This window comes from Aplidium turbinatum, chromosome 16 (genome assembly GCF_918807975.1).
Source record: "Aplidium turbinatum chromosome 16, kaAplTurb1.1, whole genome shotgun sequence".
Classification (NCBI taxonomy): domain Eukaryota; kingdom Metazoa; phylum Chordata; class Ascidiacea; order Aplousobranchia; family Polyclinidae; genus Aplidium; species Aplidium turbinatum.
Window position 1 is genome coordinate 7,208,649 of NC_137487.1, and position 23,608 is coordinate 7,232,256.

General features: G+C 39.4%; 1 protein-coding gene across 1 annotated transcript; it reads left to right on the forward strand.

The window, feature by feature from the left end:
* Positions 1 to 16: 16 nt before the first annotated feature.
* Positions 17 to 10,492, forward strand: LOC145785586 (monoglyceride lipase-like). The gene is made up of 8 exons (XM_082597249.1): positions 17 to 133; positions 275 to 385; positions 4,067 to 4,173; positions 4,634 to 4,770; positions 5,570 to 5,680; positions 5,962 to 6,051; positions 7,266 to 7,478; positions 8,057 to 10,492. Exons 2-8 carry the CDS (start codon positions 279 to 281, stop codon positions 8,159 to 8,161), a joined length of 870 nt encoding a protein of 289 aa, XP_082453375.1. The 5' UTR covers positions 17 to 133; positions 275 to 278; the 3' UTR covers positions 8,162 to 10,492.
* Positions 10,493 to 23,608: the final 13,116 nt, after the last annotated feature.

Consider the following 23,608-nt stretch of genomic DNA (forward strand, 5'->3'; position numbering starts at 1 on the left):
CTATTCCACGTTATACAGAAATCATATGTTAATTTGGTTGTGATTAAAAATTGATCTGTGGAATATCTTGGTCATTGGGGCTGTGGTAATATCTTGACAGTGCAATAAATTGAGGATTTATCCTCTATGTCAGGTGAGTTTAATGTAGCTGAGAAATAACGTGTTTTGGTTTACAATCTTTGATTTGTAGTTTATTGGCAAGATACATTTCTTTAACTTAATTGTAAAGAAACGTAAGCACTGTTTAAGTTTTTCTGCACACTCTGTATTTTAGAGAAATGTCAAAGACATTCAGTGGAAAGCTGTTTTCTGAAACGGATCACTTGGTCAACAAAGATGGTCAGCATTTGTACTGCAAGTATTGGAAACCGAATCCACAACCAAAGTATGTGATTCCTATCACAGCATAAATTCTAATTTCTGGGACTCATCGCAGGCAAACTGGAGTTTATAAATTTAATATTCAAAGAACTGTCTGCTGATTAAACTGTTTGCTATGTCGTGAACATTGCTATAGTAGCATCTGGAGTCTGGACTGGAAGCCAAACCCTAGGCCTCATCTTGCATGGCAAACAGAATTGCCACATTTGGTAGTTACAATGCATTTTCACATTAAAATATGGCACGGTCGCAACACCTTATAGTCCAGTTGTTGAAGGGTTTTACCTTGACCTAATTGGTGTAAAGCTGAAATTTTGCACATTGGTTCTGTTCATTGTGTACAATGACCAAAAAAAAATCCCAGGGTGCTGATGGGATTGATGCTGCCAGTACTAATAGAGGGGACAACATTGTTGCGATAGCTGGTCGAAAAGTACACATAGACTGTCGTAAACGTTACACCAACCCAATCGATATAGGTACAGCCATGGCCACCTAGAGTTGCGGCCTGATTTGTCACATTTTGCAGATTTTGATTACAGCTACTGCTAGTGCTTGACTGACATTTTTTGAGATGTTTTTACTTTTTGCGGTTTCTTAATGACATAAAACGTTTTTGCTGCCTTGGGGAAGCAGTAGCAAATGAGAAAAAGTAAGATAAACAACGCAAAATCAGACTGTTATTGAAAAATTAACAGTCTGACTAAAATCTTCGAAATCAAATTTTCTTTGTTTTTCAACATGTGAGGATGTTAAACCTATTGTGTCATCTGAGGAAAAGAATAAAGAAAGCGTAAAAATCTAATTTTTAGAAAGATTTATTTAAACATTCGCCCAAAGTTAGAATAACCTGGAAATTTCTGCAAAATGTGAAAAATCAGGTCGTATCTTAAGGTGGCCATGGTACAGCTTAAGAACAACAGACAGGAAAGTGGGTCCTGCATCACAAGGAAATGAAGTGTTCGAATTCTTGATGGCAATTTCGACAATAAGACTCATTGTTTGTCTTGTGGGACTCGAGTTCTCACGGACAGATCTGGCTTTAGTTTTGTTAAAACAGATGTTTTTGCAAGGACTATATTAGAGTGTTGTGAGAGTCGCTCTGACGATTGGTCATTCGCCGTGAAAGGTCGTATTGAATATTGCGGTGGCGATTTGCATGCTGCACTGTTTATACCATCATTCTTGTAGCGTTAATTTTATATATGGATTTAACGTAACCCTGTAATGCGGCAGAGTATTGAGGCAAAACGTCGAAAATCTGGGCGACCAAAGGATGAGGAACAGGACTAGGCATCTCTAAAGATGTGTTCACATCTTGAACAGATCAAACCCTGAGGAATATTGTGAATGGTGTTGTGGCCGAGGATAATGTTAATGTACATAAACAAAAAAAAAATGATCGACCTATTCGATCAGTAAAACACGTCGGGGTAGCCTAAAGGCTGCGAAGTGATCAATGCTCCAGGGGATGCTGATGTTCCGATTGTGAAGGCTACTGTTCTTAGTGCAGTGTCACACTCGACAACGTTGATTGGAGAAGACACAGATCTGTTGGTCCTGCTTCTTCATTATGCGCAACAAGTAAACAGAGATCTATATTTCCGTTCCGACAAGGAAAATGCTGACAAAGTGTATTATATAAACGAACTGAAAATGGTGATGGGTGAAGAATTATGTTCCCATTTACTTTTTCTACATGCCAGGCACTGGATGTGACACAACATCAAGAATCTTTGGTGTAGGTAAGAAAAACTGTCTTTCACAAGCTGGTAAAGGGTGATGCTATTCTGAAAGACTGTGCCAATTACCTCCTTCTTCCAAAGCAGACAGCAGCATCCATTGTGAACAAAGATTGTCAAGCGATGGCTGTGATTTTTGGGGGCACGCGGACGGAACGCGGACGGATTCCCTCTCGTCATTGCACTACAGAGTAGGGTACTAAGAAAAAAAGTAGTCTCTTCCCAATCATTTGTGACACCAGAACGCCTACCACCTACTTGAGTCATCAACAAAATTTCACTGTCTAATTCTAAGGGTTTACTACCAAATGATGGTCTGGCTAGGACAGGAGAGTGATATGGAAACTTGCGGGTGGGGTTGGAAACTGGAAGGCAGTCAGTTTGTGACAACAGAGTCGGACATGAATGCGGAGCCAGATTCCCTCTTATAGATTATCCTCTGCAACTGCCAGGTGTAGGCAGAATAATCTACCCTGTACCTCAGCATGTGGACAGTGCAACGATGCCTGTGACAGTACGTACAATCAGTCATTACTGGATGAGAATGATGACCAGGACTTATTAAGCAACTGAATGTAACTAACTTAATAAGTGGTGTGTGATTCTTGTACTGTCAGTCTTTCACTATTGGTTTTGTTTCATATCAGTCTTTCCATTAAACTAATTAGTTAATTTCATTTTGAATTGTTTTAATGAATTTCTTACCACCTTAAACCAAGGGATAGACGCCAAAATTAAAGCTCTAGCATGAATATTAAGTGAATTATTGTCATTATACAGTTTTGGCGGCCAACTTGAAAATGACAACTTTCCGGTGCTCTGATTCTCCTAGATTTTTAATATATTATTCTTGATGATAAATACTAGAAAAAACCGTTGGAAAACCTTTTGTAGGAATTTTTTGGGGTCAAACCATATATTGACCCCATAAACATTGGTCGTGAAAAACACGTGAAAAACACGTGAAATTCTGAGGAAACTCGTGTAATACACGTGTATTTCTCGTGTTTTTACGAGCCAATGTTTATGGGGGACCTGGCTATAAGTGAACAAATTTATCGTTTTTGGAACTATTACCGGTATGCATTAGCGTAAGCTATTATATAATATTTTGTTAATGTCACTTCGTTTAAAGTCAAATATAGTTGTTATTGAGTACCTACTTGCTAATTAATTGTGACAATGATAATATCATATTTTAAAGAAGCCGTAGTATGACGATACTTCGAAAAAATATTCAAATTTTGTTTATCCGCCAATTTGAAAAAAAAAATGGCGGATTTTCAAAAAAGGCGGATAACATTTTTTCACCAAAAGGTTTTCACAGGGATTTTTTTTTTGGTCAATGTACATAATCAACAGAAACAATGTGCAAAGTTTCAGCTTTACACCAATTAAGTCAAGGTTTGGCCCTTTTTTTCGCTTCAACGACTGGACTATTAGTCTATGGTAGTATATAATCAAGCTATTGACAAAATCAACCCAATATGCAAAATTATAAAAAGCATTAAGATTCGGGAAAAGTTGCCTTTTCACACCTGAAGTTTTGTAAATAGGCTATTGCGCATTGATAAGACAGAGTTTTTTAAACTATTTACAATGCTGAAAAAAAATAAAAACACGCCAAAAATATATCAATATGCCAAATTCAAAGTAGTCTGCCAAACACATTAAAATATGGCAATCCTATGTGCCGTGCAAAGACAGGCCTAGCGTATGGATTCCAGTCCAGATGCTATTATATCACATGTCAAAATTAGGCACGTTTCAAAAGTAGTTATGAAAAGTGTGTGTTCAAAGGCCAATTAATTACTTGTTATCATGCTGGGTTGCACTCTATTCAAATACCGTACTCACTAGGTATAAAATGTGACTAAAGTACGTTAGTGGTAACTTTACCTGCATTGAAAGTACTAAAGTAGTCTACTGTATTAATGTTGCAGGTTTTTAGTATTCTTGATTCATGGATTTGGCGGCCATTGTGCTCGCTTTGAGGAACTTGCTCTTCATTTAAACTCTTTGGGTGGATTTGTATTTTCACATGACCATGGTGGGTGATGTCTGTTCTTTCTTTTTTGCATAAGATCTGTCAGCAATGTTTTATTTTTTTCACAAGTTGAAAATTATTAACCGGGATTGGACAAATGATTAACAGTCCTAACGCCTTTATTTTTTTTTATAGAGAGTTGTTTTACTTTTTCACGCTCTTCAGTTGTTGTTTGTCATATCCAAGGTGACGCCCAATGGTTGGAGATTTAGATTAAGTGTACGGGGAGGCAAGAAAGCCAATCTTCAAGTGTCCTGTGAAAGACACAGCCACACGCTCTTGAGTGGTGTCGAACCGGCGCCCTTCCAGCTCCATACCAGGGTTCTCACCACTCGACTGTGATTCTTGATTGACAGTTCATTTTACGTTTGGTTTTCAATTCATGATCTTACATCACAATTTTTTTTTCATATCAATTTTTCTGCTAAAATTTTTTTCTATCTTTTTTATCTGCTCGTTCTAGTTGGTCACGGAGAAAGTGAAGGCCCGCGAACAACTGTCAAGGATTACAAGATATTCATCCGCGACTTCCATCAACATATTGCTGAAATCTCATCACAACATTCTAATCTCCCGTTATTTCTTTTCGGGCAATCAATGGTAACTTTCACGCTTTACAACCGCTGGTTTAATTGCACACAATTTTCGCACTCATAAAAGATGTTAATTTATTTTTTCAAAATGCCCGTCAACGAGTAACGCGGTTCCTATTGGCTCAGCAATGGTTTGATCTAACCGTTCAGAACTGTAGTTTGTCGTTTTATTATTATCGATGTGCCATGTTTATTATGGTGTGAGTCAAACGGTGAAAAAGGCTTGTCCTGGCTTTATGGTTTTAGTAATGGGAAGTTTAAGCCAATCTGGTAACTGGTTCGAATCTTAAGTGTTGTTTTGTAGATGAAGAAGAGATCAGCAACAAATCTTCAGCTAACACTAGTTAAGCATCTGCATTACACGTTGATCCATTTCAAAGCATTGACTTTAAATATATAAAATTCACAACATCAACTGCTGTTTTGTGGCTTTTTGCCACCACGGCTACCGTAACAATCAGTCATGCATGCTATACTTGACATAAAAAAACACACGTTTTTAAGTCATTTTAGAAAAAGTATAATACATTTCAGGGGAAGGCTTTAAGATCGTCCTATTGTCAACCTTGTGGCTTCAGATGTGTTACTACGCTAGCTCACCCCTGACAGCACATCAAACGTTTTTTACACTGATCAATTCAATGTCGGCAGACGTTAAATCAAAGTAAAAAACGTTTGATTTGCGGTCTGGGACGCCACTGCTGATGATCCCGCACACTTTGCGAAGAAGTTTCTGTTTTGACTTTTGACCACAAGCTCTTCTGTTCTAAAACTTTATAAACACTCATTCAACATTGTGCTTTAAGGGAGGAGCGTTGGCATTGCTCGGTGCGCACGAGAAACCGAAGCTTTTCCAAGGAGTGATCATACATGGTGGTATGCTACGAACTGACCCACAGATGGCGTCATCCTTCAAGGTGGGGTCAATGTGTTTGGTGTTCAAAAGAATATTTCTGTTAGTTACTGTTGTCTGTTGTACGTTATGTGGCATTTCTCTTTGGCATCACGATTAAGCCTGAATTTCAGCCAAAGCATCAACTTTGGCACGGCATGCCGGTGCAGCACCACAGTAGACAATATTCTCCTTTTTTCCTTGATTCAACGCCCGATGACGTTGAAACGTTGTAAAAAGGGAAACTTTTGTTATTGTTTGGCTTGCTAAAGCCATGCTAATGTCTGCATCTTGTGTGGTTTATAGCAATTCCTCGTAAATGTCGCGGCCACGATCATTCCTGGCACACAAGTCTCATTGCTGGACGACAAAGGATCAACTCGGGACAAAGATCAGGTACTTTGCTGAATTGTTTTCAGTTGTAAGATAACATTTGGTGGTTCGAAATGAGCATAGAACTACCACGTTTACAACCTTAATCCATTGCATTACTATTCATGAAAGTTCCGCTTTAGTGGAGAGTTTGCTCAACCATAGACAAACAAAACAAAGTAACTTTAGCGGGTTTAACCTGTTTTATTACAAAGAGATATAACATAATCAAAATATCAAAAACGTTTTCGACACGTACGTGTGTCCTCATCAGGAATTACTTAAATCTGCAATATACATAAAATGAAAATTATAAGATAAATCAGACTATGCACTATAAGTAACTGTAACGACACTCCGGACTGAAAAGCACAAAGTGAACAAGTGATACAAGAATGATTGTGTCCAACGTTTTTTTCGTAAACAGTTGTTCGTAAAACAATTGTTCGTAAACAATTGTTCGTAAAACAATTGTTCGTAAAATTAATTCTTTGTAAAACAATTCTTCATAAAGCATTTCTTCGTGCATGCAATTGAGAATTGATGTATACCAAGAAATGATTTACGAAGAATTGTTTTAGGGATTTAATTTTACGAACAACTGCTTACGAACAATTGTTTTACGAACAACTGTTTACGAACAAGTGTTTTGCGAACAATTGTTTACGAACAATTTGCCTATAATCAAGAATGATTACGAGTAAATTATACGATGGGTAACAGATCACATGAGGTGTAAAATACAGGCATGCGCATAGTCTGATTTATCTGATAGTTTTCATTTTATGTACATTGCAGATTTAATTAATTCCTAATGAGGACACACGTTCGTGTCGAAAACATTTAAGTTGATTTTTTAACTATGTTATATCTCTTTGTAATAAATCATGTTAAACCCGTTATAGCACTGCATATGTATTGTGTTTTAGCTAGTGTTTTGTGTTAGATCTTTTCCTACCAAGTTGTTGTATTTGCCTACTCATCATTAGTTGTTAACCTTGGCTATGGTATACTGTACGACTTAGTCTATTTGAAGAGACTTATCTTTATCCAATAAATTTTGATCAGTTTGTAACTACGGTATATGCTTTTGTTGGACATTGTGACATCGCTTATCAATGCTTGCCACGTTTTGATCGTTACCCGGTTGTCATAGCAACGGACACAAACCCACTGGCACAGGAGCTATCTTGTTTTGGGTTTGAACTTTAGAGGCAAATGTATTGCACACATTTCAGTTGAAACTTCTTGCTAATGACCCGTTGCAAAGCAACGTTGTCAAAGGAAAGATGGCTTACGAGCTCCTCCGCATTACCCAAACAGTCGCGGAAGTTGGAAGTGAGTTTTCTTCTCCCTTTCTCCTACTCCACGGAGGAGCGGACCCAATCTGTGATATCGAAGGATCGAAATGGCTGGATGAGTGCGCCAAAAGTCAGGATAAGACGTTAAAGGTACCGTACTGTAATTAACAACCAGTTCAAGGAAAAGGCAATTGCTTAATATCTTAGAATGTTAGGACTAGTAATCTTCAGTTGATTCGTTTTCGTTCTGCTTCTGTCGTAGTTTGTAGGAAGTTCGGTCGTGCCTCTATAAACTTGCTTTTCAACTGAGCCCAGTATTACTGTTTCTACATATTTTTCAAACCTGGGCATTGGGCACCTGCTTGTCTCTCACATCTTTTTTTGACATCAATTTTACGGCGTAAAATGCATTGCTGGTGAAATGATGATGACAGCGCGATTATTAGTCTTACATAAAAAAAAGCTTTACTTCTTCTTCAACGTCTGTAGACGTTTTATCAAAGTAAAAAAGGCATTGTTATCTGATTGGGTTGAAGCGGTTAACTACCCAGACAGCAAATCGGTCGCTATTTACATTGATTCAACGTCTGCAGACGTTAAATCAATGTAAAAAGGTGACGGATTTGCTGTCCGGATATAAAATCACAACTGCGCCAACGTGAATATAAGGTTGCAGCGAAGTAACGCGATATGACAGAGGACGAAATCAAACGATATCTTCCCTGTAGGTATATGAAGGCAGCTACCACGACATCATCCACGACCTTCCAGACACGAGGAAGCAGTGCATCAATGACATCGGTGAATGGATCGTGCAAAGAATTCCTGTTTGACGTACTGTCGTATTCAGTGTTGTGTGCGTTGTTATCAATTGTTTTATTTATTCGCATGTTTTTGTTTATGTTTATATGCCTTCTGCATTTAGGGAAAAGCATTTCATTATTCTTTGCAAGACCTAATCAATGACATATGGACTAAAATGTTCCCTTTTTTACTCTCATTCACTCATTGCGGACTTGTTGACGATAACTTTGTCTCAACCACATATTTGCCAATCTCAAATTCAAAATTAAGCTAATCATGCCGTCAATCTTTCCTGCTTTGGTAAATCTACCCGTCAGATAATGTACCCCGTTAAAGTCCCTGTTGTAGCATTCTTACCTGTCTGCGATTAAAAGTGTTGTTTTTTGTTCATGTTGCCATACTTATACTCATTTATTGTTAACGTACGCGCCGTAGCAATGTTTCTTGGAGTTGGCCACTCTAGGAAATCACCCTTGCTTTAGGCTTAGGACAATGTTGACGTCTGTAGCACTGCTTTGTCCATTTGCGTTGTACAAACTCGGCTGTATTTAAACATGTTGACACAAGGAAATATTTCTCACATCGATAGCGACGCATCCCTCTTGTAGTTATCTCTTATTTAGTCTAAGTTCTTCCCTTTTCTCTGCAAAAAACATTTTGTTGCCGAACTGGTACTTTTTGTGCTATCTAGTTTCGTTTTTTCCAAAATAGTGATTTCGTTAAATAAAAGCTTCTTCCATAAGTAAACACACCCGAAAATAAGAACCGTGCGTGACACAAAAACCTTAACTCATTATTTTAAAAATTAGATAATATATAGTGCTTTTTTATTGCTAAACTTAACTGTTAAAACTGTTTTTACCAGAAACGTTGCTTTTATCATGTTTAGATTTCTGGTGTAGGCTAATTGTTTTGAGAATGGAATTTAATTTTCACATATCGATTTGCTTGATCGATGTTGTCGTCTGGTTTAAATTTACACCAAGGGTCTGCAACCACTGGTACCTGTCTGTTTAATTTACCTGCGACAAGATCGTGAGCTTTCATTCGCCACATTCCGACGTCCAGTTTGTGGAAATATCGTCTGCTTTGTATCTGTTGCATAAGAGTTTGCAGATCCCTGTTCTAAAATCTATCTTAATTTTATGAAGGCTTAGGCCATTTCAAATGGAGTTTTTATGTGGTTTCAAATGCTTGTCAATGTTGAATTGTTGTTGGTATTTGTTTGGTTTCTGTGGTAGCCTATTAACTTTTTTTTGTAATTTATTGAAGTCCTGTAAAAGCTCGTGTCCTACATTAGCATTTTTTTTTATTCTACCTGTAATCTACATGCGACTTTGCGTAGCAATGAGTTCAAATCTTTTGTCTAACATTGACTTTCGGCAACTTCACTTTGCCAGTAATTTTGAAATGCAACCCAGAAAGTGCAGCTCCAGTTTGAACGATTACCTGAAATGCCATTTTAACACAATCTTTGGAACTGTGAAATCTCTGGAAGTATTTTTTTCATGCAAAGTTACACTTCATAAGCAATCGACTGTAACCCTTGCTACCGTCCCTTCGAGAGCAGCTTTACACTGCGTTCTTTGTTTTGCTGTGGTGAGATTTTCGAGTAGACTATAATCATTCACCCAATGTTTATTTGAATTGTCACATGTGTTATTTATCCATTTTAAAGTACCTGTAACCACAGTAATAATACTGCTGAAAATATCGCATGAACGTGGAATCATTTGTCGGCAGCCGTGGCCGAGTCGGCAGCCGTGGCCGAGTGGTTAGCGCGTTGGGCTCGCAGTCGAGAGCCTGCATGTTCAACTCCAGCCACCCGCACTTGCTGTTGTTTCTCTGGGCAAGAAACTTAACGATAATTGCCTCTACCTAGTGATCGATTTCGAGTAATGGGTAGTACCAAATTTAAGTCATAAGTAGAGTAGACAACCGGAAACAGACATTGCCGTCGGCTGCAGCGTGGGTCAGGTGTACGTCGGAAGGCGTACACCGATGCATAGCGCTCAAGTCCGCTTTCCCGCAATGCAGGATAAAGATAAACAAACAAACAAACAAAACAAACAAACAAAATGAAAAATTAACTAAATTAACAGCTCCTTTGTAGATGCAGGGGCTCCGAGAGGGGAGAAAGTCGGGCTACTTTCCCCCCTAGCATAACATTGTAAGGGAAAAACGAGTAGTTTTTCGTTTTTCCACTTTTGAGGGGGGCCCATTTTTATTACAAAATAAAAATGTACCAATTTAAAAATGAACAAATTTTTGAGTGAAATGGGTAGTTTCAAGTATTTTTCCATCATTGTACTATAGATGCTACTTCATTTGTTTCTCATTAAAAACAAATCGTTGTCGTATTAAGGCATGCTATGTTCAACTGCTTCAATACGTAAAATCTGCTGCTATTAAGTCTACTGATTTATGCCTATCACTGAACGGTGTGGTTGGTTGGTTTTGAATCTTTATCCTCGGACTGACAAAGCCTTGATAGGTTATTCCTGGTAGTTTTGGCATACTTGTAGAGGCTGTTGACGCAGGGCCGTTTACCGAGACTGACACAGTGAAATTTCCGGTTGTTAAAATGCTGTTGCAGGGGAATTATTCCATCCATTATGTGCCGCTGAATGGAGAGCAGTCTTCGGCGTGCATTGCTCAAGCCCACACCACGAGAGTCGAACCAGCGCCGCTTAATATTCAAGCTTCTTCTTTCACGAAGTCACGCGCTAACCACTTGAGCTACCATCGAGGCGGTTTTTCTGTTGTTTTAACTCGAAAACTGGTGCTGCGTTGGCTAAGCGTGTAGCTTACTATTCTTGCTTGACCAGTTGAACCTTGCCTTCAGAAACTGCGTGGGCCAGGCATATTGATCCAATATGTCTGGAAAGATGAAAGATTTTCAAGCTAAAGGAAGTAAATCCTTCCTGCCTATTTTCTGCTAGTGGAGACATTGCTTTAATCTAGTTAGGTCCATAGTGTACAGTGTTATTCTGATGCCATATCAATTTTGGAGTAATTGATCGAATCTAAGCTTGTGTCATTTTCAATTGTAACCGGCCAGATAGAAAATTCTAAAGAAAGCTGTCCATTTATTAAAGCAGCCTACAGTTTAAATTAATCTATGTCATTACGTGGTTTACATTCCTAAACGAGATTCATCCCCCTAACTTATTCATACAGCAAAAGGACTGTTCAGTAGACAATCAGCTGATGAATTTAATGAAATTACAAGAAGATGTAAACAAAATGAGAGAAAGCTGGAAAGAGTAGGCTACTCGCAAGCTAAATTTGTTGTGGGAAGTAGACTTAAGTATTAAAAAGTAAAAGATTTTCTGCGGACGGAACGCTCCTTCAAAACCGCTTCACCGGCTCAATAATACAAACGAAATTTATTCTATTGCAGGCTATGTTGGAAAAGATTCGCTAACTGTTGATAGTCTAGTAACAAATGTATCAAGAGACTAAGCACATCATTGATTGTTTGAAGTTCCATGGAAATTTTATCGCATGTCTGATGTGTAGTTGCAAGCATCTAGAACAAATTTAAACAAGTTGTACAATAATGACATTTTGGATGAGTTTGTACTTTTGAAAGAAAGCTACACAGTAAACTTGAGCTGCAAATCGGAACTCATCACCTATAGGATCTTTACTCAAGGAAATCATTAATCTCAACTTTCGAAACACTTTTCTGGATATTTTTGTTGCTTTGAGAATCTTTTACGCAAACCGGTATTTCCTACGTTGCGTGTTGAAAACGTGGTTTTAGCACACTGAAATTTGTAAAGAATTGCTTGTAAAAACTATGACTCAAAACCAATTGAAAAGCCAGTAAGCCTACATGTTGTGCACCAAATCAGACATTAGGTGATGTTGTGATCCACAACTTTGCATCGTTAAAAGTCCGGAGTGGATTGAATGCTTTGTTGAGCTATTTTCATTGCCTGCAGCCTATCGTATGCTCACAATTTTTTCTCCATTTTGGCTATATTAACATTATCAGCTACAACAATTTCGATTCGTACCATAATTGGAACCAATAGCCTACTGGCCTGGCACGTAGATTTGTCAAGTGGAGGAGACGTTATCATTGAGAATTGACCAAACAACGGCTCATGCAGGATTTCACACAACAAACAGACAAGAATGTATAGCAATGGTCACAGCGGTAAACCATAATCTCTTCGTGGGAAAATTGTAACATAAGATTCCCGAATCCGTTCGTCTGTATGTATCGACCGAAAAAGAAACACTCCTTGACACGTCTATTCAATAAGTGTATTCCTGTAAAATTAGCCCGCGGCTATCGAAATCGAGATGTAACGCCGTACACCTCTAAAAACTGTCACTACGATACAGATTACTTGGATAAAAGACGGAACTTTTGTCCAGTTAGCAAGCACTAAGCAAACAGTTAAATGTGCGGCCAACTTTCAAACAATCATTTTACGAATGACCAGAATAGATAGCAATATCTCAAACTCACATATGCAGTACTGTGACGCAATAATGAAAGACAATTATGAAGTCATTCAAACAGGTGTTTAAAGCTGATGTAATATTTCCTGTTTAAACAGGTTTCAAACTGAAACAGGCCCAAACAGGTTTGACACAAGTCTTATGAACGATGGTGCAATTTTGGCACATTTTCTAGCAACTTCCATGACGTAATATTCAGTAGACTTGAACGGTTTTTTATATGATGTTTGATTAGGTGAACCATTGTCTGGAACATAGCGGCCCCTAGTTATGACAGTCTGACATGGCATAACTAAAAAAGAATTGACGACAATTGTGAGCCAATGAATAAAAACACATGATACACAAATTGTTTGAATCACTCACGTTTAAGTTAATACGCAAATACAAAGGGCATGCAAAGAATGAACAGCAATAAGAATAAACACGACGATACATGAAATTGGTACCATAGGTACACACTAAAATGACGCTATATACAATGGTTGCGATAATAACCGACTGTTCCGGGCTCAGACAAGGGTCGGCCACCGCAGACAAAACCAGGCTCAAACCCTAACACTTAGGTGTTCTTTACGGGGGCGAGGCACGAAATATCCCTCAACACATAGTCTACTTTCACTTTCCCCGTACTCTCATCATAGTTGCAGACGGCAACTTTAGCTCTACGAACCACAGGCTTCCCTTTCCTAATTTGTGGAACTACCTCATGCACCCTCCCAAGTTGATACTTCCCACGTTTACCAATGTCCTGGAGAGAACCTACCACTACAAGTTGACCAGGCTCCAAATTCTCGGCCATTTTTAGCCATTTTTTCCGGCCCTGAAGACCTGGCAAGTAAAAATCGATCCATTTACTCCAAAACTGCTGAGAAAGTGACAAATTGAACCGATAATCCCTTCTTAATTGGTCACGATCATGTGGTTGCCCAACAGCACAGTATGGGTCTAAGTGTAGGGTCAAAAGTGAGGCAGGGGTGATGACAGTAAAATCCCTAGGGTCGTCACTCAAAGGTACCAAAGGGCGTTCGTTCACGATCCGAACGGCACTGCCTGTGTACGTAAGCAGTTCAATAAAATTGGGCTTACGAATTGAAGCGTCCAAAATGTGAAAAAAGTACTTGGTCATATCGGCCACGAAACCAAATCTACCAAGCCGAAATCTAGCCAAGAGATCTGCCAGAGGGTTTAACAAGTCAGGACATGAAAACATTACATCATTAACACAAGTTCCTCGAAATTCAGACTTGCCATCGTAAACAATACGCTTTTTTAATTGTGACGTTACAAAGTATGGTAAATACCATTCAAATCCCTTTACATTTTCTGCTTCACCAGCACGCTCAATATAGCCATTAGATTTAAGATCTTTCATGGTGTCAGTAAGGAAATCACGAAGTTCAGGTTGTTTTAAAGCCTTCTTCCTTAAAGCAGCAGCTCTATCTGACGCCAACACAAAATTGTTAGGTAGATCAATATCTTCCTTCAACGGAACAGGTATCTCAAATCGACCATCTTTCAACTCAATATTCGGTTCAACAAGTTCTCTAGCCAAAATGTCATTGCGAGACAATTCACAGGTTTCATTTTGAAAGGTCAAATCCTGAATGACTTTATTCAGGTCTGCTATTTCCATATCACGAGACTCAATTTTACGCTGAAAGCCAGAGATGACATCCGACTCTGAAGACGTCTGCACTCTGCACACGTTAGCAACGCTTTCATCTAAGGGTGACTTACCACCACAAGCCAACCAACCGAGAGGAGTGAGTAAAGCATGCGGTTCACTACGATTTTCACCAACACGTTCTTCTTTTGCCCACATCAAATAAGCGTTGTCGTTGCCAATCAGTACATCTACAGTACTACAATCATTCAAATGAAACATATTCACGTCATGAAAATGACGGAAACCATTTAAATCTTGTTTATGCGGTAAAGTTTTAACATCGTCAGCCCAAGCTGGGTTAACCACCGAAGTTATATCACAAAACAGTTCATCTGTCTCTAACGACTGGATGTTGAGTTTTACAAGGTTAGCACAAGTAGGTTTCTGACCAGCCAGAGTATCCATTTTAAACGACGCTTTATCGTACGGTTTAAGACCAAGTTCGCACACCAAATCACTCGAAACAAACGTCAACTGCGAACCAGGATCATGCTGACAATACACCAACTTCGATTTGCCAGTCATTGGATTCAAAACACGAGCAGCAGTAACGCGGTTAAAAGCTGCTTTAACATTTCCAATCTTAACATTACGCACAGGAACTCTGGCACGAGCATCATCTTTCCCAACCGAATCCAGAGAATCACGTGACGTCACATAAAAATCATGCAGAAGAAAATAGTGTTTCCTATCGTTGTTAGGCCCACACTTACGACAGTTACTTGCATGAACGCAATCCCTAACCATATGCTGGCGCAAACAATTCAAGCATTTGCCAGCTTTCACAATGACATCTCTCCGATCTTTAGGTGTCAAGCGCAAAAATTCTTTACAATTAGACAAAAAATAATATTCAACTTGACCACGTGACGAACAACAAATACATGCCGGCAGGTCTTTACGTCTAGCCTCACCACCGCGCGGTGCGCCAACAACAGTCGAGTACTGCGAACTCCCTGACATCACATTATCATGGGGTTTTACGGACGTCTGCCTAACCGGACATGAAGGCAATTTTCCTTTGCCAAACTTTTTAAAATGCTGCGACTCACCAGAATCGCCCATTAGCATAATGCTAAAATCAGTCGACTTACGCGTTTCTTCTCGAACTACAAATTCAAACAAACTCTGAAAAGTAGGTTCCTCAGTGCTACCATACTGATCACCTAAAAAGTCAAGATAACGCTGCTTAGCGTCAAACGGGAGTCGCTTAGCCAAATCCAAAACAAAACGTCCTTCTAATCTATCACGCTGACCATAAGCTTGCGCGTAAAGCAGACACTGCGACAATTCATCTTTAAACTCTTTCAAATCACTGGAAGAGATTGAATTCAATTTGCTACCATAACGATACTTTCTAATTTCCGGTTCGGCGAAAAGACCTCCACGAACTCCAAAACGTTGGGACAAGCGAGCTAACGACATTTCTATCCTGTCTTCCTCTGACAAGCCAGGAGTGTCAGAAACCAAATTAGCAATCGTTTGCGCAGCTGTTCTAACACAAGCTGCTTGTAACAAAGTCAAACGAGTTCCTTTAAAGGGCGAAGCTGTCATTAAGGCCGTAACACGATTTTTAAAGAAGATAAATGGCATATTATTACCATCGTAACCAATCAAGGCTGCCTTATCGAAGAACGTCCTACTATTTTGGTATTCAAAAAAGCAATCCTGCTGTTGAGAACTCGATTTAGCGGGAGAAGACAAGCCATATCCCTTAAGGGGCTGAGTGGGCTCAGTCACATGCACAGCCCGATCACGATCCTCACACACGTTAAAATCAGGAGACACGATACGCCTCTCACAACCACCCAAATTACGTGTAGCTGGGCGATCAACAACTAGCGGCGCAGAAAACTTTGAAGGGGGCAAAGCATTACTGCTAATGGCGGCCCCGTGACCTGTACGCTCTGGGGGAGGAGTTCGGTTGTAATTTGCAGACCTTGGCTCTAAAGCCTTCGGAAGACCCTTAGCCGCGGCCCCGAGACCTCCTGAAACAGCTGGAAAACATGTGGATTGTACAGGTCCACTTACGGATTCAACAGGCGTCTGGAAAAGGTTAGGTAAATTAAACTGCGATTGATGTTCACTTCTGGAATGCCTAGAAGAGCCCTTCCTAGAGCTACGCCGGGAGCCCAACTCAGAACGATATTCAGCTAAAACTACCTCTTTACGTTGTTCGGCCCTCAACTGAGCGTCTTTGAGTGCAAACTCAGCAGCTCTAGCTTCAGCTTTCGCGGCGGCCTCAGCAGCTCTCGCAGCAGCCTCAGCAGCTCTCGTGTCAGCCTCAGCTCTCGCGGCAGCCTCAGCTCGTATGGCCTCAGCTCTCGCGATGGCCTCAGCAGCTCTTGCTTCGGCCTCAGCTTGTATCTGGAGCTCCTCTCGTTTTAACTGTAGGTTAATTTGTGTAACTATCCGTGACGAGCTCTCAGACATCCTAGTGCTTACATTTGAGGCGCTATCCTCAGGATGTATGTCAGCATCCAACCTATCTGAGAACTCACTTTCTTTTTGTTCGAAGTTATTTTTTAACGAGTTAAATTCGGGATCTACCCTATCACGAAGTTCTGCCAAGATTGCAGAGTTAACAATTTTACTCAAAAGAGCATGGAAATGCCTTAATTCCTCTTCTAAAGTAGAGAACTTAGATCGAAAAATTAACAGTTCCTGCTTATCACTCAAAGAACCTAGGGCTACAGAAAGTTTCCCAATTTGAGTCAAAATATCCCGTCTAAGATGCCGGGCCTCTCGAACTGACTTAGCCTCATCGTTACTGGGTCCCTCCCCAGAATGGCCTGCCCGACCGCAAAGAACATCATCAGGCTTAAACTCAGTCGAGTCGACGGCGGTCGAGTCCCTGTCGCCACCGAGTGTAGACATATTAAATGTTGGGGCTAAATTTAACAATTAAAAAGTTAAATTACACAAACACACAAATTTAAGTTATAAAAAACTTAACTGTAAAGACCATAAAAATTACAAAAAAGAATTTAAATGCACGATACCGTAGCTGTACGAGTATATGAAGTCCAAAAGTCCACAAAACTTGCTTGGATTCGCCCACTTGAATCTTCAAGCACAGATGGATTGTCTTTAATCTTCTTTCTTGCCAATGGATGTCAAAGTTAGTTTTCTTCAGTACCAAACTGAGAAGAAATGTCTTTACTTTTTAGCTTAAAGTTCTTCAGTTGCCTACCGAGAAGAAATGTCTTTAATTTTCTTTGCTTCTGTAGACTACCAACCAATAAGATCTTCTTTTATTATTTCTTTGCTTCTATTTTCCAACTGACAACAACGTCTTTTATTTTTTTATGCTTCTTGGCCTACCAGCTAACAAAAAACGTCTTTTATTTTTTATGTGCTTCTAGTGCTTCTTGGCCTACCAGCTAACAAGAACTCGTCTTTTATTTTTTATGGTCACAGCGGTAAACCATAATCTCTTCGTGGGAAAATTGTAACATAAGATTCCCGAATCCGTTCGTCTGTATGTATCGACCGAAAAAGAAACACTCCTTGAAACGTCTATTCAATAAGTGTATTCCTGTAAAATTAGCCCGCGGCTATCGAAATCGAGATGTAACGCCGTACACCTCTAAAAACTGTCACTACGATACAGATTACTTGGATAAAAGACGGAACTTTTGTCCAGTTAGCAAGCACTAAGCAAACAGTTAAATGTGCGGCCAACTTTCAAACAATCATTTTACGAATGACCAGAATAGATAGCAATATCTCAAACTCACATATGCAGTACTGTGACGCAATAATGAAAGACAATTATGAAGTCATTCAAACAGGTGTTTAAAGCTGATGTAATATTTCCTGTTTAAACAGGTTTCAAACTGAAACAGGCCCAAACAGGTCCAAACAGGTTTGACACAAGTCTTATGAACGATGGTGCAATTTTGGCACATTTTCTAGCAACTTCCATGACGTAATATTCAGTAAACTTGAACGGTTTTTTATATGACGTTTGATTAGGTGAACCATTGTCTGGAACAAGCAACTAACAGGATCATCAGCAAAAATGCCCTCACTACCCAAACACTACATGGATGGGACACTCTCAGCAGCTCTGAACACTGCAAATCCAACATTCAGGACGTCGTTCACCAGGTCAAGGATTGCCCATCCACTAACATCAGAGGCAGATATGGAGCAGTAGTTTACAGACATATGACAATGTTTTTAAACAATGGTTAAAGCGTCAAAGGAACCGCGAATTAGATGTGTAAGCTACACCATACGACTATAGGCCTACTGTTATTTTTCTAGACAAAATAGTGAACAACCTCAGCAATTTCGCTACAAATGTAGTCGAGTGATTTTGGTTGATTTTCATATTGAAAGAACTTTTTTTTTTTTATAACCATGCTTCGTGAAACTCTAAACTTCAAAGAAATTCAAGTTCACACTGAGAAAAGTAGGCCAAGCTTAGCTTAAGATATATGATGCAACGCATGATACAAATGTGTTGCTTTAATTTTTGTTGGAATTTGTTTTTGGGGGCCCATTTTTCGTATTGTTTTCCGACCAGTTCCGATTTATCTCCTGTGTAGATGCAAAGAGTGACGAACTAGACAAATTAGAATGTCGGCTGCTGTAGCCTACACAAATAGGCTAATAGAAATTTAACCATAGCTAACAAAATTTATGAACTAAGCCCAGGGACTAAGCCAAAACAAATTTTACTGTAACAGTTCAACAAACAAAGATTACCTTGTTTTGTAGTCGACGAATTGAGACAAAATAGGCTACTGTCGGTACTGTTTGCTGTGGAAACACTGAGACATCGGCTTAAAGAAGTTAAATTTAGAACGACGGATTGTTTCACTTCTGGTGTGATCAGTACTTTGCGAGTAGGCTACAAGCAGTGTTGGGCGCGATAACTCATTTTTCAGTTAAGCGATAACGATAATCGATAAACGAAAAATGCCTAAAGCGATAACGATAAACGATAAATCAAAAAAAAGTTAAGCGATAACGATAAACGATAAATTATCGCCGATAATGTCCGATAACGATAATTTTTTTTTTCTTGATTAGCGCTGTCCATTGTCCAATCCCATGCAGCACGAACTGTTTTCATCAACATGACGAAAAATCGAACATAATATACTGTAAAGGGACAAAACTTTTTGTAGTTATGCATGAATAGAATCGCAACAGCGGCAGTAGGTATCGAATCTTCAACCTCGTGATCCAGAATCAAACTACTGAGGTAACCGCCGTGCTTATAATTATACCTTCAGATACCAGTTGGATGCTTTTATCAAAATGAAAATACCATAAAAATTCCAAACTTATTTGTATTTTGCTTTCTGCTTAAAGGGCTGTTTACAACAAAGTCAGCCATAATTGAAAAAATTCCAAAAAACGCAAAATGCTTGAAAATTTATCAGTAATCTTAAGCGTTATTGGTAGTAAAAATGTGCATACTGTGAAATCCATCAAGCTTGTCAAATTAGTCGTGTTTGTTCAAGAACAATAACATAATTATCGTAATTTACTGATAATTTCAGATAATTTTTGTTTTGTTTTCTTTGTGAACACCACCATTAAAGCAATGGCAGAACGCTGAGTTGTTGAGATAAGAATTACAATACAGTATATAGGCACTGTATTAGTGGGAATAAAAATATATGATTGAGGTAGGCTATGTTGCATAGGTAAATGAGAAAGGTTATAGGCCTACTGTATTTAGCATAATTTTACCACGCAACTCAATGCGCCTATTGTCATGCAAAAACTACTACAAGATGCAAAAACTGTGATGTCGGTCTGCATGTCAAATGCTTCAAGCAATATCATGTTCCGCAATGACTTGTTTCAGTGATGTTGTGTTACTTTGCTAATTTTCATCTTCATATTTTTTGAACTTTCATTTCGATAAAATGCTTGATGACAATAATGACATGACAAGGCATGAACAAGACATTTCCCATATATCACTTTGAGTGATAAGTAAAATCTAATAACGCTTAAGCATTACGCACAAGAAACTTGTGAAATTTGATAACGGATTTTTCTAGCGTCTTATATATAGGACGGCTTTTTTCTCAAAAAGTACAAACATAATTAGGAAAAAAATAATTGTGATATATTTTTTAGGTCATAATTATGCAATATTTAAATTTTCCGAAATTTTTTTAAGTAGGCCCTACTTTCACTTTCGGCACAAATGGGTTAACTTTTTAAGTTAAATGGCACTTACGCATTTGGTTATTATTTTTGGATTAAAGTTATATCGCCAAGCTAGAAAAAAATCGATCTTACAGTCTATAACCGATCTTGTGTTGTTATTGTGTGTGAATTTGGTCTTTTAAACTGAGTTTGTGACGTAACCGCACGTCTCAAGGCAAGTTCTTGCAATTTTTGTTAATCTACTCATCTAAAGATTTAATGCGCTTAAAACAGTAAGTTTCATGTTTTGACGAGAGAGATTTTATTTTTTACTACAATTCCTAAAAACTAATACTTCCAACGAAAAAAGAAAACACAAGAATAAAATAGTTGATCGTGAGGTGGTGCGAAAGACCATGTTTCCTATGTAAAAGCGGCCTCGTATTGCGACACTTTCACAAACCACTTGCCAATTTCTTTCGCTTCGCTTCAAAGGAATCTGTACCGCCTGTGCGCTTACATTTTAATTGTAAAATTCCCTCGCGATTGCTGATTGCAGCAAAACAACAAGAGACTTGTTGCATGCATTTCATTGCATTGCAATTTGCAACTCTAAAAATTATTGTGTTGTCAGGGCCGTCGCTGCAGGGGGGCGTGCCCCCTCCCCTGACAACGACCTGTGCACACACACTTCAGGCACTGAAGAAGAACTGGTTTTAATTTTGGTTTCATTAACTAGGTGGCTACCGTAGTAGAAATATTACTTTTCATGGTCTTTCCACTTGTGTATTGATCCGAAATAAAATTTATCGCCGATAATTATCGCCGATAAATTATCGCCGATAATGCCCATCACTGGCTACAAGCAAATTCAATGATTTATTGTTTAGATATTTATTGTACAAGAAATATTCGTGCAGATTGTGATGAGTTTGTGTTGATGGTTGCATGTCTTGAGCAATAAATCAGCTGACTTGGTTTTGAATTTTTATCCGCGGATTGACAAAGCCTTGATAGGTTATTCCTGGTAGCTTCGCATACTTGCAGTTGTAGAGACTTTTGACCCAGGGCCGGTTACTGAGCTTGGCAGAGTGAAGTTTCCCGGTTCTTCAGGTGTTGTTGCCGGGAAATTATTTCATCCACTAAGTGCCGGTGAAAGGAGAGTAGTCCTCAGAATGCGTTGCTCAAGCGCACAACCCGAGAGTAGAACCAGCGCCACTTGATCTTGAAGCTTCTTCGTTCACGAAGTCACGCTCTGAGTTATCGGACTAAAGGAGGTACAAGTCATATTTACAATTCAAAGTTCCAAAAAATAAAAAATGCTTAACGTATCGAAGCCAATTTTTTTTCCAAACAAAAATAAACCCAAGCCTACTCTAACTAGAGTAGCGGAGGTGAACCAGGCTCGGTAATCCTAACCTATTTTGCTGCAGGTGGCTTGTATCCAGGCTTAACTAACGCCTGCTGGTTTAAAATTTAGTGACTGGGAAGCTAAGAAAGCCAATCTTCATGTAGAAGTAGAGGATTGTTTTTCAATAATTACAAGCAATCAAGCGTCGTGGATAGGCTAAATAGCCAATTCGGCTCTGAAACTAGTAAACCACAAGATCAAGCAAGTGTGGTTCAACTTCTAAGATGTGGGCTGGGTCAGCCCGTTAACTCTTCATTCAACGGAACCTGGTTAAAAAAAAAGTTAAGTTGCATGCAACGAAACAGGCAAAATGTTCTTTTGTCAACGACCTGGCCTGTATTTGGTGGTTCATGATCTTTGCAAAAAGGCCAGGAAGTCATAGAAGAAACTTATTTTGTTTGAAAAATGAATATTTATGCTATCAGTTAAATATTTAGATTGAAGAAGAGTTTCCGGGTGAGCAAACGTGTCAGCTACTTTCCAAGCATGCCGCAGTAGTAAAGTGATGCTTCCATCAGGCATGAAGAAGCCACCTGGGCCCACCTACTTTATTTTCTGGGTGAGCCTGGCCCACCCACTTTTGAAAGCCAAATTTCTTTGAAAAGGTAGCGAAAACGGCAAATCAGACAGGAAGTTCCAAAAAAAGTTCCTCACTCATTTGATACACACTAGTTTGTTTGATAGCTCAATGATGAAATCTTGAAAATCAATTCTGGAGCTGGATTGACCTTGACTGCTGCTCCTATGGGCCCACCTAGCCTACTTTTAAAATGGTTCCTCTATGCCTGGCTACGATGCTGCCAGTTCTCATGTTTTATTATTCTTGAGTACGACATGACATTTCAGTTTATAATTTCCTGATTCAGTAGCTTATGCTCTCGAAATTTTCAGGAAAATGACGCTTCCTACTCCTAGTCAGGCCCTGATTTAGGGGGGGGGGGGGGCAGAGGGGGCAGTTGCCCCGGGCCCCCCGATTTTTGAAGGGCTCCCCTATGTGGAAAAAAATGTGATTTTGTGTTATTGTTTTCTTTTTGGCCTTTAAAGTTTCTGCAAAATGCTATGCAGTACTGGACTGATGCTGCTGTACACGTAGAGACGGTTTTTCGCGCCGTAGGCGCAAAACAATTTTTTGCACGGGGGCCCCCCGATCTAAAAGTGCCCCGGGCCCCCCGATCTAAAAGTGCCCCGGGCCCCCCATCAGCTAAATCCGGCCCTGCTCCTAGTGATGTGTGATTGACTGGAAAAGCTTAATATTAGGCCTACTTCCACTTGGCTACAAGAAAACAGTGGCGTAGCCAAGGGGGGGGGGTTGGGGGTTACAACCCCCTCCCCTTTGGCACGCGTGTGACGTCACGATATTGAAAATGATGCTTTCAGTCTGAAAAAGATTGCTAATTTTAAACAAAACTGCATTAAAAGAGCGAGTTTTGCCAATACCAAACATCTCAGCCAGGAATTACCAACAAGAAAACATAGAGACTTAGCTTTATTTCTAAAAAATGCTGAAGAAAACATGATCTTATCCTTTTGCTGTGCCACCGGACAGCACCATTTTACAGGAATATTCATACCCACATTTTTGTTGAAAATGCTCTCAGAATGCACCGAATTCAAAGTAATTTTTCAAAATTTTCTGGGGGAGGCCCCCCAGGCCCCCCGCCGCTGAGTCGTCAAAACCCCCCCTTTCTAAATTCCTGGCTACGCTACTGCAAGAAAATAATATACGGTCACGGTAATATTTGGATATAGGCCTACTGTCTACAAAAACATGTTGCCCCCGTTGTTTGCCCCGTTAGG

Bases quoted from the DNA above. Each gene is read 5' to 3' on its own strand.
- LOC145785586 (XM_082597249.1), top strand. From the start codon at position 279: ATGTCAAAGACATTCAGTGGAAAGCTGTTTTCTGAAACGGATCACTTG. The intron at 386-4,066 runs GTATGTGATTCC...TTAATGTTGCAG, and splicing joins AAACCGAATCCACAACCAAA to GTTTTTAGTATTCTTGATTC. The intron at 5,681-5,961 runs GTGGGGTCAATG...TGTGGTTTATAG, and splicing joins AGATGGCGTCATCCTTCAAG to CAATTCCTCGTAAATGTCGC.